At 39.2% G+C, this 14,259-nt stretch overlaps 1 protein-coding gene across 2 annotated transcripts in view; it reads right to left on the bottom strand.

Annotated features, from left to right (window-relative positions):
- Positions 1-1,607: 1,607 nt before the first annotated feature.
- The window catches only part of cdk18 (cyclin dependent kinase 18), a 46,769-nt gene continuing 34,117 nt past the window's right edge, over positions 1,608-14,259 (bottom strand). For both annotated transcript variants that reach the window (XM_008410251.3, XM_008410252.3), the window contains exons 9-16: positions 13,394-13,517; positions 12,885-13,005; positions 11,202-11,299; positions 10,090-10,195; positions 9,011-9,053; positions 8,829-8,919; positions 8,633-8,710; positions 1,608-7,317 (exon numbers count right to left, since the gene is read on the bottom strand). In XM_008410251.3, the coding sequence (XP_008408473.1) occupies positions 7,283-7,317; positions 8,633-8,710; positions 8,829-8,919; positions 9,011-9,053; positions 10,090-10,195; positions 11,202-11,299; positions 12,885-13,005; positions 13,394-13,517 (696 nt within the window). In that variant the 3' untranslated portion in view covers positions 1,608-7,282. The remainder of the gene's footprint in view (positions 7,318-8,632; positions 8,711-8,828; positions 8,920-9,010; positions 9,054-10,089; positions 10,196-11,201; positions 11,300-12,884; positions 13,006-13,393; positions 13,518-14,259) is intronic.

Below are 14,259 nucleotides of genomic sequence, written 5' to 3'. Positions count from 1 at the left end.
GGTAGCGTCTGTGTTCGTCTACTGTCTGCTCTCCAGTGGAGCTGCTAAATCCTGGTTTGCGTTAGCTCTCATTTCTCGTCCTGTAAGTCAGTTGCTACCGGCATTTAGCTGTGCGCTTGTCTCTCTGCCTGTCCTGGACTGTCTGAGCCACTATCTTCAAATAAATCACCATCATCTTCATCTTACCTGGGTCTCAGTGTTCTCTCCTCACCACCAACCACTTCTTTCCTGACAATATTATTCATATATAATAATATATAAATAATAATATAACTATTATTTATACTCTTATAAATAATATAATTATTTATAATAAATAATATTTTATTATTATAATGCTTATAATAATAATAATAATAATAATAATAATAATAATAATAATAATAATAACAAATATAATAATTCATCCATCCATCCATCCATCCGCGACCTCTCACCATGGGCAACTCCAGAGTGGAAGTACGTCCAGACCCTCTCAAGGAGACTGGTTCCAGAACCGGAGCCATGCATCGAGGTAAGACCCACTATTTCTAGCCTCTCAACCTCACACACCGGCTCCGGCTCCTTCCCCACCAGAGAGGTGACATTTCACGTCCCAGGAGCTGAAATGGGGTTTCTCCATAGGGTGTCTGGGATCTCCCTTATAAATAGGCTAAGAAACTCAGTCATCTGGGAGGGACTCAGAGTAAAGCCGCTACTGCTTCATGTCAAGAAGTGGCTGGGGCATCTGGTCAGAATATCTCCTCGATGCCTACCTGGTGAGGTGTTTCAGGCACGTCCTACTGGGAGGAGAACCCGGGGAAGACCCAGGACACGCTGGAGGCACTATGTCTCTCGGCTGGCCTGGGGACACCTTGGGGTTCCCCCAGAGGTCATGGAACAAGTGGCTGGGGAGAGGGAACTCTGGACCTCCCTTCTTAAGCTGCTACCTCAGTGACCCGACCCAAGAGGAAGAAAATGGATGAATGAAATGGATGGACAGTTGTAATTACAACTCCCTTACACTTTACGCAAGTTTTTCACTGTTCATTAACATATCCATCCATCCAACCTAGGGAAGATTGGAAAAATCATTACCTGGACAATGGTCTCTTCAGGGGTCCAGTCTTCTAATACTGTTTTCATCAAAGGAGAAGTTGAGTATTCAGACTAAGCTGTCGTCTTTTCACAGAAAACTTCCCCAGCCGGGAAAGTTTCTTCTTTGAGATTAGAGAAATCGTTCCCTAGGACAGATTTCTCTTGATGGGTCCAGTCTTCTCGTGCTGCTTTTGTCAGAGCAGAGGTTGAGCTTTTAGACTCAACGGTCTCCTTTTCACCGTAAACTTCCCCAGCCGGGAGAGTTTGTTCTTTGAGATTAGAGAAATTGTCCTCTAGGACAGATTTCTCTTGATGGGTTCGGTCTTCTAATGCTGCCATCATCAGCGCAGAGGTTGAGCTCTTAGACTCATTGCTCACATATAGTTGTCCAACAGTAGCATCTTCTGTTCATTTGTGATACTGCACCCTTTCACATGCACAGTGATTGTGTCATGAAAAACAGCAAGCTAGCAACATATAATTACACATTCAACTGTCAAAAAGTACAAGGAAGAAGAAATACACAAGAATAATTTTTTTCATGATATCAATAGTTTATTTAATAATTATTTATTCAGTCAATTTTAGGCCTTCTGGCAGTCACAGTACATTCATTTTCTCATTGTAACAGAATAGACAATTCACATAAAATATCACATCTCATACAAAATCTAAAACTCATCTTTTATAAAACATTTAGACATCGGTATGTTTTTACTTTTTATTCTCAATACAGAACTCTATTGTTTGCTTTTCTGTATCTGTTACAGCATAATACTTACTGAAATAGATTAAAACATTTGTCAAAATACATATACATATATATATATATTATGATCTCTTTTTCAAGGGCAGTATTTAAAATAGCTTCATTTAACACAACTAAACACACAGTAACACGTTTCTGTCATTGAAGGAAGGGGAGGGGGGGTTTGAAAGTGGACCGTCCCAGACTGTACATCCTCCTGAAGCTCCAGCAGCTTCACCAGAACCCGTTCTCCCTCTCACTCAGCTGGACAGGTTTGTAGATGGTAAAAACCAAACCACTCTCTCTTTTGAAGTGTAGAGGTAGAAAAGTGTGTTTGATACAGAATGGTGTGAATCGTGGTGTCAATACTTTGACTGGATGCTGGGACTTTAGTGTTTTCCTTAAAACGGCTGGAAGATAAAGTGGTCTTCTCCTTTGCCAGTAAGTTCTGGTTTTGATTTTTAGTCACTTAAAGGTTCACATGTTCAAACAAACAAATGTTAATATCATGACCAGTGTAAATAAAAAGGCATATTTTCAATCATCCTGAAAGCAGAACAGCATGGTATGGCCATTTCAGATATAAAAAAAGAAAGGAGGAATAAATTTCCATCAGAATATTTTTGATTAATTAGCTTGAAAAGTTGAACATTTGATAGAAAACACTCTGAAATCTGAAACTGTTTAGAGTTTTGAAACTCAAAACATTTACAAAAATTGAAAATCTTAGAATTTTGAAGCTCAGAAATGTCCTGTTTTTTTTTTATGGAAAGTTTCTGAGATTAATCTCTTAATTTTCAGAGTTCTTTTTTTCTCGCAAATTTTAAACTTTTGGAGCTCTCAGACTTTTTTTAGATTTTTTTTTTTTTTATAAAATCTCAAAATATCACTTTTTTTGTGATAATTTACTCTTTTTTCTATCTACAGTGACCATAAGATGCCATTTTATATTGTTGGTAGATGTGTGAGGGACTTCTTGCTATTTTTGTTCAACAAGTAAGAAAAAAAATTTGTAAGAGGTTAAATACTTCTTCACAGGTTATTTTCAAGACATTATTTCTCTTAATAAATCTAATTAGTTGAAAATTAGATTTGGTTATTGTCAAAAAATGAAATGTGTTTGACCTGAAACAATTAAGTGTGACAAAGAAATTAAAACAGGACATTTACAGGGCCAAATGCTTTTTTTGTGCACTCTCCTAAAACTTATGTCTTTTTTTCTTTCCCAAAGAATCTCTTCAAAGAAGTTTGTTTTTCTATCATTTGAGTCACATGACCACTATGCCTGTAGATGACATGATCTTATCCAAGATATTAAAACTAAACAAATTGTTACTTAAGGTCACTTGAAGACTCAGACCACGGTTTCTTCCGTTCTATCTGACTGTAACTGACTGATAAAAATGCACTAATGGTCGTTTCGAAATGACATATTTGATTTCTTGAAAAGTGGTTAAAGAGTGTTTGTATGGCGTTCCAATCAGCAGTCATATGAACGTTGCAACATGCAGTTTCAGTTTAGAGGATCTTTTTGGTTAACTCACAGAGAAGTCAAGCTAACTGCTACTCAAAAGCCAATTTACAGCTATACGAAGCTCCTTATCCTCAAAACGTTTGTAAAAATCTGACCAAATATCAAATTAAAGATTTTTTATTCCTTGTCCTGTTTGCTTGACATAATTGTTAAGAGTTGTCTTTTTATTTTCCCTCTGTCTCCATGCAGTTGTGAACAGGACACATCCCAGATGTGCAGCAACAGAACTAAAAATGAACCTCTCCTTCTTTTGGGACACAACCTGCCTTGCAAAAGTACTTTCAGGTTTTCACACTTGGTCACGTCACCACAGCAAAACTCAGGGAAAGGAAAGATGTTTTGGAGCATGCTTTAGCTTGACTGCGAAAAGAATACTTTTTGGAAGGATTCACCTCCATGCTGCTCTGCATGCCTTGTACAACATCCATGTTTTTTTTTTCTAAAGATGTCTTTTGAATTATTTTCAAGAGGAGTTTTGTATAAGGACAACAGTAGAGATGCCGTCCAAAGACAGCCTCCTGACGACGTTCTGCCATGTCTACTGTATTTAAATGAGCCATGCGAATCTCTTTCTGGATGAATACGTTCCCTCTGGTGTAATCTTAAGGCTAGTATTAGCAAATCTTCATTAAAAGCTATAAAGAAGCGATATGATTTGGTTCACAGCTTTGTTTTCTTCATAGTGTCATAGTGGTAACATTTCTTGTCTCCACAATAATGGATTCTAAAGAAATAAGTAGAGCACATGCTGAACATTTAGCATGGCATCTGTAATGCAAAGTTAAAAACGTAGCATTTTGGGGTCTCCACTACTAGAGACACACTTTTTGCCTTGATTCCACTAAATGGTAGGGCACGGGTCAGTGTAGTTCAGTACGATATTTTCAGCAGAGCCGTTTTTCTGTCCCGTGGTCAATGCGCTGTTTTGTGTGACGGCAGCAGCTCCGCCCTAACCGTATCGTACCATTGTCCTGAAGCAATGGTCCAGTATGGGCCAATGCTTCAGGTCACTGCTCATATTGACTTTTAAAATGGATAACAGACATGGCGTACTGAAGCGCACCGACCTGACCCGCACCACACTGACCCGCTCAGTGAAAACCAGGCATTCGATCAATTGCCAGTGTTTTGTTGGATTGGTATACCGACGTTTGTTTATTATGTAATTAATTCTCAATATAATGAACACAAACTGAGGTATACTGAAGTGATTGTTGAACTACTTTAAACTGCTCGTTCTCTTGGTTCTCTTCATTCAAGCTAGCAAGATGTGTGAAGCAGTAGCCTTCAAAATAAAAGTTTTTTCATCAGTATCGGAGGCTTCCAAGCGTGTAATTCAGATTGGCAGTTTTGTTTAGCAAGTATCCATTATTGTTCAGTTGTTTAGGTACAGGATGTCGGCGCCTTTTTGCTTTTCTTTATGTACCAAACCTACAGAACATCGCTCCCTTCCCAGAAAGGTTCTGGCTGGCTTTTTTGAGCTACCAAGTAAACATAAATAAAATACGGGCTGAGGTTTTTGTTTCTTAGTTTTGGCAAAGGTGATTATTTCCCCTAGATGGCACTGAATCCAACAGACTGCTCCTTTAATTAGACACAGTTGGCAAGCCAAGCTGTTTTTTTGAAAGTTTTCCAGCTCATTTCTTCAGCTGCATGTTTATCATGAACCTACATCAGTTTCCCACCTTAAGAAGAAATTTAACCTGTAGGTTAAAATCTGCAGCGTAAATATAGAATAATGACTCAAAAAGATGTAAAAATGTCACCAATTTTTCATGGTCTCATCAAAAATTCTGTTTTACACATTACTTCATGTTTCTTATCTAAGGACTTTTACATATCTTCAGCTAAAAACTGCCTATGCTGTAGCAGTGAAATACATCAGGAGAGGACTGTGAATCCTACTTAATCCACATTGCTTCAAGAAAACAACTGTATGACTCCATTTCTCACTGTACTGGACACAGAGCGAGGAGTCTGAGAAAGTCAGCAGGTCATATTTAGGAACAGCGTAAGGACAGACGAACTAAAGCGAAGGGAGCAGGCTTTAGAGGACACTTTTGGTTTGTGCAAATAGGAGACTAAAATATTTACAGACACAAAGTAAAGGTTTCCCAAAACATTAGCTACACTAGATCAATTATAGACTCTTCACAAGCCAACACATCATGCACAGCTTACTAAGGCAACTTCAAATTCAGCTGTTAACACTGTAAAGGTGAAAATGAGCCCAGTCTGCGCGGAGTGGGGGTTCTGTAACAAGGCAAGTTCCTCTGCATGAGTTGGTTCTCATCTGTTGAGATTATTATTCACAAAAGGGTCAGATTTGGTGGACAGGTGGAGGATAGTCAGTAGAGGTAAGACGGAATGCTACGTGTTTATCGCTAGGACTGCCCTCATGGCCGCGTGTACAGCTTCAGAGCTACGGCGGCTGAAGCTGAACTGCTGAGGATCCTCTGAACAAGACGCAACTTCTACACAAGTCAATGAAACTCTGTCCTATCTGAGTTGGTTTAATTTCCACAGGATCTCTGCCTGTCACTCGTCTCTCTCTTTCCACATAAACTCTAATGATTTAAGTGAAATCCATGTGGTAGTTGTTACCCGTCAGACAAAAGCTGTGTCTCCAAGGAAAACCACACACAAATCAACAGCATCGTAGCTTTGATTAATTTTTATTCATTGGCTCACTAAATACATTTTGAAGCTTATTAGATATAATTTTTTTGTCTCATTTCCAAAGACCTCATTCAGAAATGAGACAAACCTGTCCCTGAAAAGCAGGGTTTGTTCCCCATCAGATAGGAGAACAGATAGCTCCTTTCATCCTTCCTGTTATCTGCTGAGGAAATCTTTCTCCCAAGATACAGCAGAAAACCTGGTTTTGTTTTAAGTACCTTCTCAGAGTTCTGTGCTAGCTCTAATTTCTGTTTAAATGTCTCGCTGCTGCAGAAAAAGCTAACTTTGAGTCTTCTCTTCACACAGCAACAGCATCCACACACACACACAGCTTAGCAGCTGTATTGGGCATTGTAACGTTCAGTTACCAGAAAAAGATCAGATTTTTGATTCTGGGATCAGTGGTCAGGCCCAACCAGGCTAAATGTTAGCTCACATATTATTTGCTTTGTATTAACATGCTAACATGCTAACATGAGCGTGTGTACAAATTGACAGTTAAGCATTTTTTTCCCGTATTTGTACAAAAAATATGATGTATTTGTTGTACAATGTTCTAACATTTTTTTTCAGAGGGACAGCAGAGGGTCCGACAGGAGGCAGAAAGGCAGAGGCAGAGCTTGTGGAAGATGAGTTGAGGAAAGGATGAATGGGAGCCGTAGGGGTGGAGGAGCCACCAAACTGGACTGACACTAAGGAGATCTCACTCAGAGAACACAACCTGCTGGTATGGTTCAGTTTTTTTGTAAATACTACAAGCAGGCTTTAGAATGTGACTAGTTAAGAATAGCAAAAATGATCGACTTTGTTCAATTTTTCAGTTTTCAGAGTTAATTATTATACAGTCCCTTCTTTGTCAGAGGTATCAAAGGAGGGAAGCAAAGAACTCTCTGATATGTGCAACATGTGTAGTGTTTCTTATAGTGCAAAAGTGTTCAAGGGGGTGTGTGTGTGTTTATGTGTGTGTGTGTGTTTGGAAGGAGATTGAATAAGGTCTGTTTAAGTGCAGAACATTTTTTATCTTCAGAAAGAGGATGAGCCTTCAAGTTCAGCTGCCATGGAAATGAGTGAAGAAGATGTCCTTGTGACGCTATGCGTGTGTGTGTGTGTGTGTGTGTGTGTGTGTGTGTGTGTGGTTGCTGAGGTTGCTTGCTCAATGTGTTAAGCTTTAGTTGGCCTTGGTGATCTGGATTTGAAAGGCAGCTTCTCTCCATTCATGTCTTCCTTCTTCTTCTCTGTGTTTTCTAGAAGATGCTTTGTCTTCGATTCTTTCCTCGGCCTGAAGAGGATCACATTACAGTTCATAAAGAAGAAGTACATTTTAATGATTTTTCCCCCCAGATGTTTCAGTTTAGGTTCACTGAAAAATGTTTCATTTTTTTTTTACATTTTAGTCATAAAAGTGTTACATTTCAGTTACAAACATGGTATTAAATACATGCTGATAAGTGTTTTCCTGTGGTTTTACAGGCCAACACAAAGAAGAGCACAGTGGTGAAGTACCAGCATAATGATGCTCTTTTCAAAATACCAACATCTAGGACACAATGAAAGTGTTTTTTATATTTATCTAAAACTATATTAATCTAGCCCCAAGTGAAAAAAAAAATTTAAAAAAATAAACTGAAGAGAAAAAAGTTGTTTGAAAAACACCCTATGATAACAATGCATAGCTGTTTTCTTGTCTGACTTTATCCGTCTTACATATCTTGATAGGACGAACTTTTGAGCCACTATAACATGGCTTCAGTTCATTCACTGCAAAAACATCAGTTAGTTTTGGTCTAGTTTATAGTGCAAATATCTTGGTACAGTTGAAATAAGACAAACTAACTTACTAACAACTTTTCAGCAAGATGTCAGGAGTTTGTTACAATCTGTGATGGCGTAGTTACTGTGAAAAAGTTACTTTAATCGGATTACTGATTACTCCTTGAAAAAGTAACTTAGATTATTGATTACTTGATTTGGAAAGTAACTAAATTACATTAAAAGTAACTTTTTTAGCTACTTTCAGCAGCTGCTGACAACAACGCTCTGCCTCCTGTGAAAATTACATTGAGCTTTGCCAAAACTTAATTGAAAGTTATTTTATAATGGTAACATCAACAATGCTTCTCCAGTTATATGGTTATACTGAATGGGAGATTGTTTAATGGTTACAACAGTACAAAAAATAACTTTAGTAATTTGTGCATGTTTTTCTGTGTTCCAGTATTGTCTGGAAAACTATAAATATGATTTTAGTAATGCAAAGTGATTTGAATAAGTAACTTTAGTCCGATTACTGGATTTGAAACAGTAATGCGTTAGATTATTCGTTACTGAAAAAAGTGGTCCAATGTCAGCATTTGTCAATATTTATAAAAAAAAATACTAGTTCCATTGGCAGCATCTCAAATCCTAACAAAAGTCTTAAATGACAATCAGTTGCTGATGTTTGTTTCAAATCATTTTAGAACCTGGTGAAAATTAGACTAGATTCTGTCCTCAGAAAAACCCAAAATACACAGAGGGCATGCATATCATACAACAATTGCCTTCCATTATCTGTGATATGCTTTGGGTAAGGTAATGTCCAGCTCTTTTCTTACCTAAAGGCTGGAATACTGAGCTACGATGGCCTGGATCCTTCTGGAGCTGCACCTCTCCGAGAGAGAACACTGAAGCAGCTGGAGCAAAGAAAGGAAAAGGAGTATGTGTGGAGCTCTCATTGCATTAATACCACATATAAAAATCATACAGCTGTGTTTATAATGGAGGATCTCAATGGAAGCAACTATATCTTACTGTCAGCAAGATGATGTATGGCATCCCCCAGACTCAGGAAGTAGGCATGGTGTAGAGCCGCTTCAGACGAGATTCTGGTCCTGGTGTCATACTGTCACATGCCATGCAGAAAGAGCTCGTTAGAACCTCAGTGAATTAGCAGGTAAGATTAGGATTCATATAAACGGGCTTTGGGGTCGTACCAGCAGGAAAGCTGACAGCAGATCAATTCCCTCCGTGTCCAACCTGATGGAGACCAAGAAAGTGTTAGACAGCTTAAAACTTCACTCGTTCAATAAACATGAACATTCCATTAGAAAGTATTTGTTCCCTTGCAGATTGCTTTTTGGTGAACTAAACATCAAAGTGTGAAAAAAAGCTAAAAAACAAATCCATTCTCAATGGATCATCCTAAAACAAAAATTAATAAATCAATCATGTCAGATTACATTTATAGGAGCAGTATTAAATATTTTCCAGGCACACAGTGTCATTTTATAGCTCAATCAAGTAAATATGTCACTTTCAGTTGCTATAAAAATGCTTTAAATAGAAAATGTGACTTAAAAGAAACTGAACTTTGATATTTAAACGCTTTTAAATTGGGCGTCTGTCTCTTTAAAAACTCCTGCTCTTTCTGAAACTCCGCCTTCAGGAAGTCATCACAACATGGCTCCTTTATTAATTTAAACGTTTTACCAGCGTTTCAGTGAGAAGTAGCTCCTATAATGAATTCAGCTGATGCACAGGTCCACCAGGTGTTTGCCAATTGCTGCTGGCTAGTCTGAAGGAGCTGAGTGGAGGAGTTTCAGAGGAGGGCTGCTCTGTGAGGTGGAAGCTCGGAAACTTGGGAACTGGAGCTCAGAGGACAAGCTGCGTCTCAAAGGCGGGGCTAGATCCACCCAGGCGTTTCGCGCAGCTGAATGGTTGCCATGGGAGATTAAAGGATTTCTCAAATATGCATGAAAGAAGACAACACTACAGGAATGTTTTTGGTGAGAGACCAACATTATAACATGATGTAATTTTCAAAAAAGTTGATTTTACATAATACTGCCCCTTTGATTATGTATTTCAATTTCCATTACCTGATTTCTTATGCTTGATAGGATTATGTGTCCAAAACATCTCGAAGTGAAACACCGATAAAGTTTGAATCACATTAAACTGGATGATACATAATTGGCCTAATACTACATTAATAAATTAGCTAGTAATGCTTTAGATGTCTCAGCGTCTGGCCATGCATGGAGATCATTGCTAGTTAACGCAGAGGGTTTACCGAGGTACGTGGTTGATGAGAGCTTGAGATCTGTACTGAGGAAAGAGGTAAGACCTGAACTCCTCATTACTGCTAATACCAGGCCAGGTCTCTTCTGTTGGAGTACCTGCATCACAAAGAAATAGTTCGTCTCATTTATTGTTACATTTAGTTACTATTATTATGTAATCACCAGGAAACCAAGTGAGAAAAAGCCCATCTTAACGGTGCAGACTAACTGCTACATGACCAGTCGTCACCCACTTCAAAATAAGAGCATGAATATAAACGTCTAACTACTTAAAGAATTCTCAACAGTGAATAACCAAAACTTTGACACAGATGTTGAACTTTATTCAACTGAAAGTTTACAAAACAACCAAGTAGACTTATGGTGCGTTCACACCAAAAGTGTTTAGAGCGTCAGGCATGTCTGGTTTACATTGAAAGCCTATGTGGAGGCGCATCGAGGGCCGTGGAGGCGCATCGAGGGCCGTGGAGGCGCATTTCAAGCGGCTAGCGTGGCGAGATTTGAACCGTCTGGAGAGTTTTGAGCATTTGAAGCATCAACAGCATCTAACAGAAAGCAGTGGCTAGAGCTGACTAAATATGCCTCCACATAGACTTTGAATGGAAACCAGACAAGCAAAATGTCAAGAGTCTGCGTTCAACATGCACACGCGTCAAATTTGAACATGAAGCGCCGTTTTTGACCCACGTAACGCTTTTGGTGTGAACGCACCATTAGAATACATACCAAAAAATGAATTCGGTGGAAGCTAAGAGCACTAATTGTTTTCAAAGTTTGCAAAACTGCTAAAGTGCTACGTAAAACATTTGCTATGTACAGTTAGCAGAAGTGGCAGAAGTGACACACCACTGGTGGTTTCCTTTCATTGTAGGTTTCTAGAACTCATTAGATTGCTGAGAGCAGCCCAGCTTTTCACATACGCTCATAAAAGAAGGCTGCATGCGTAGGTGCTGGATTTGATAGTTCTGTGACCAATGAACCGGTTGGTACAGGGCAACTCAGCGGCTGAGCAAACACTTTCTGTATTAATAAGGATAAGCTCTCTTCTCATCTGCACATTTCAATCAGGATTTTACTCTACTGCCATTCCTAGTCATCTTACCCATAAGTCTAAAAATCAAGTGTAGCTCCTCCTTCACTGTTGCACCAGGAAACATGGGGCGACCCGTTGCCATCTCATACAGTATACAACCCACACCCCTACAGAGAAGGAGAGGAGGAGGCAGGGGATGAAAATACAAGTCGGACAGAGAGGGAAAAAAGCAATCCCAATATATTAGGTCTCAATGTGAATTCAAGACTTTAAAATGAGCCGAGTGAGTGGGCACTGTGGGTGGCGTGGTGAGACCCCCTGTGGATCTGTGGGGGGATATGTAAGCTCATAAAAGACTGTTGCATTGCTGGAGCTCCGTTCTTCATAATCTGTCATTTCACAAAGCTGTGGGGGAGTTATAAGCAAACAATTATTGTGCAAAAAGTATATAAGGAAAGTGATTGCCCATGAATTATGCATCTTCATATTAGAGTGTGAGTCATGTGTCTACAAGCAACCTGGGATATTTAAAAAGAGAGAAATCACAGAAATCTTGGAAGATCTTGACGATGATTAAAAAACGCTCAGTGGTGATGGGGGGAGGGCATGTAGCATTAAAAACTGTCTGTGCAGTGCTGCATGGACCCAGGCACACTTTATTTGTCCAATCAGTTTAAATGACAACTGTTCAATATGAGGAAATAAACTGAGAATTATCCGACCAATGGAAACAATGCTGCACTGGTTCATCAGCCAATCTTGACCAAAGATGACACACAATGTTTTACAAAACGATTCATCCTCCCAACGTTTTCACATTACATCGACAAACTTTGACACATATTCCTGACATTTTACCCAATAGAACAACACAAAAACGCACATAATTGTAAAGTGGAAGAAAAAAAGACATGTGGCCTTCAAGGATCTGAAATGTTTGTCATGTTCTGCCCCTTCTTTCCTCTGATAACCCAGTGAAGGCAATGGCCTTCACCTAATTCATAAATGCAGTCGACCAACACATGACTTCATCTCACCATGGATGCAGCTGTTTTGCGAGCATTTCCAAGGTTTGTTAGCGAACGTTAGTGAACAGACAGCACCATTAAGACCTGTGATGGGTAAAAATGTCTCTGGATGTACAACGTTGATAGAGACACAACCCTGAACACCTGCTGCTGTCACTGATGATACAAAAAGTTGTTCCATCAACTTGCCGATTACATTAACGAGATCAGTAGATGAGCAGGTGTTTGCTAATTGCTGCTGGCTAGTCTGAAGGAGCTGAGTGGAGGAGGGCTGCACTGTGAGGTGGAAGCTCAGAAGAATGGAAGCTGCAGCTCAGAGGAGGAGCTTCTTCTTGAAGGCGGTGCTAGGTCAACCCAGCTGTTTTCCACAGCTGAATGGTTGCCATGGAGATTAAAGGATTTCTCAAACATTCATGAAAGAATCAAGGCAAAACTTTAGATATAATTTTAATAAAGAAAAAACATTATAACATGATGTAAAGCTAAAAAAAAAAAAAGAGTCAATTTTACATTATGCTATCCGTTTATGGTGGCTTTGATCAAGAAGTGCAACTAATAGCAAATCAGAAATTTGGTATCTTTTGATATTTAATTAAGGTCAGAGAACAAAGAATTATTTATCAATTTTTTAAATTCTTCATACCTGCAAATAAAAAATCCATTAAAACTCCCGTCTTTGCGGGACGTGGGTGGGTGCACTGAAAGGTGAGTGACTGTTTCTCACCACATGTCGATGTGCATGGAGTATTCCGTAGAGCCCAGCAGCACATCGGGGGGCCGATACCAAAGAGTCACCACTTCGTTGGAGTAGGTCTTTGTGGGGACGGATTTGGCTCGAGCCAGACCTGGGCAGCACAGGACGCCATTTTAGCTACATCTTTGCTCAGCGGGACAGGTGGCTTCGCTCTGCTTCCCATAAACATTTTTAGCCAATGAAAGAGCCAAAGGCAGTTCAACATGTCGTGTCATTGGCTGCGTGTTTAGCTGAAGCTATTAAAAATAGTCAGGGACACTGGTGGGCTTACCGACCTACTTCCAACACAAAACTGAGAAAATCAAGAGAGGGGTTATGGTTGCTAGGAAACATGAAGAAAGGCCGAGGGTAATCAGCATTTAAGAGCTCCGTGTGGCGATAAAACAGAATATGACTCAAAGTATTTACTACAAGCAGGATTGCTCCGTCACTGCAGAGAGCGACCTGTTCGGTTTGTTGAACGTCGGCGTGCTTCCTACCAAAATCGGCCAGCTTCAGTTCGCCCTTGTCGTTGATGAGGAGGTTCTGAGGCTTCAGGTCTCTGTGCAGGATTTTTCTTTTGTGGCAGTAGGAGAGACCGCGCAGCAGCTGGAACATGAAAATCTGCAGGAGGGAGGTGAGAAGAAAAGACGCTGCACGGGTTCAAAAGGAAATGCAGCCGTTCCAACACAGTAGCCGTGTTTACTCACCTGCCTCACATAGTCAACATAACTTTACAACAATAATTAGAATGTCATTTATTTTATGTAATAAAGCAAAACACAGCAGTGCATAATAAGTGGAAGGTCACATTCAATAAAATAGAATATGCGTCTTGATGAATACGTCCAATTAAAACAGGAATCTTTAAGCAGCTATTAAGCTTTTTCAATAAGCCCACATTTCAGTATTCAATTTTTTTTGTTCTTATTGATCTGATGTGATATTATAAACTCAAATGTTGTGTTTTTATTAGCTGTAAGTAGAAAATCCTCATAATTAATAAGAACAAAAGGCTTAAAAAGATCAGTCTTTGTGCAATTAATCAATACATGGTGTTTCAGTTTGTACACTGAGTTACTGAAATAGATTATCTCTCAAAGCAAATCTTTATCGTTGTTTGTTTTGTCAGTGAAACTGTGTCTTTAGAAAATCTGTCTACTGTGTAATATGTAAAACAGTCTAAAAATCCAACAGAAAAAGTAAATATATGTGAGCTTGAAGGCATTTTGACTTTATTTTTCATAATTAGCGTCAGGATTTCAGAAGAATGGAGACAAGTTTAGGATCCAGCAGGGCTTAATGACCAAACTAAGGCATGATAATTAAAGAGGTAAAACAAAGAATAAATGTCAGACTGTCAGGC

Source organism: Poecilia reticulata, chromosome 5 (genome assembly GCF_904066995.2).
Source record: "Poecilia reticulata chromosome 5, P_reticulata-male-v2, whole genome shotgun sequence".
Classification (NCBI taxonomy): Eukaryota; Metazoa; Chordata; class Actinopteri; order Cyprinodontiformes; family Poeciliidae; genus Poecilia; species Poecilia reticulata.
The sequence above is the reverse complement of the archived record's forward strand: the minus strand, read 5'-3'. Positions and strand labels throughout refer to the sequence as shown.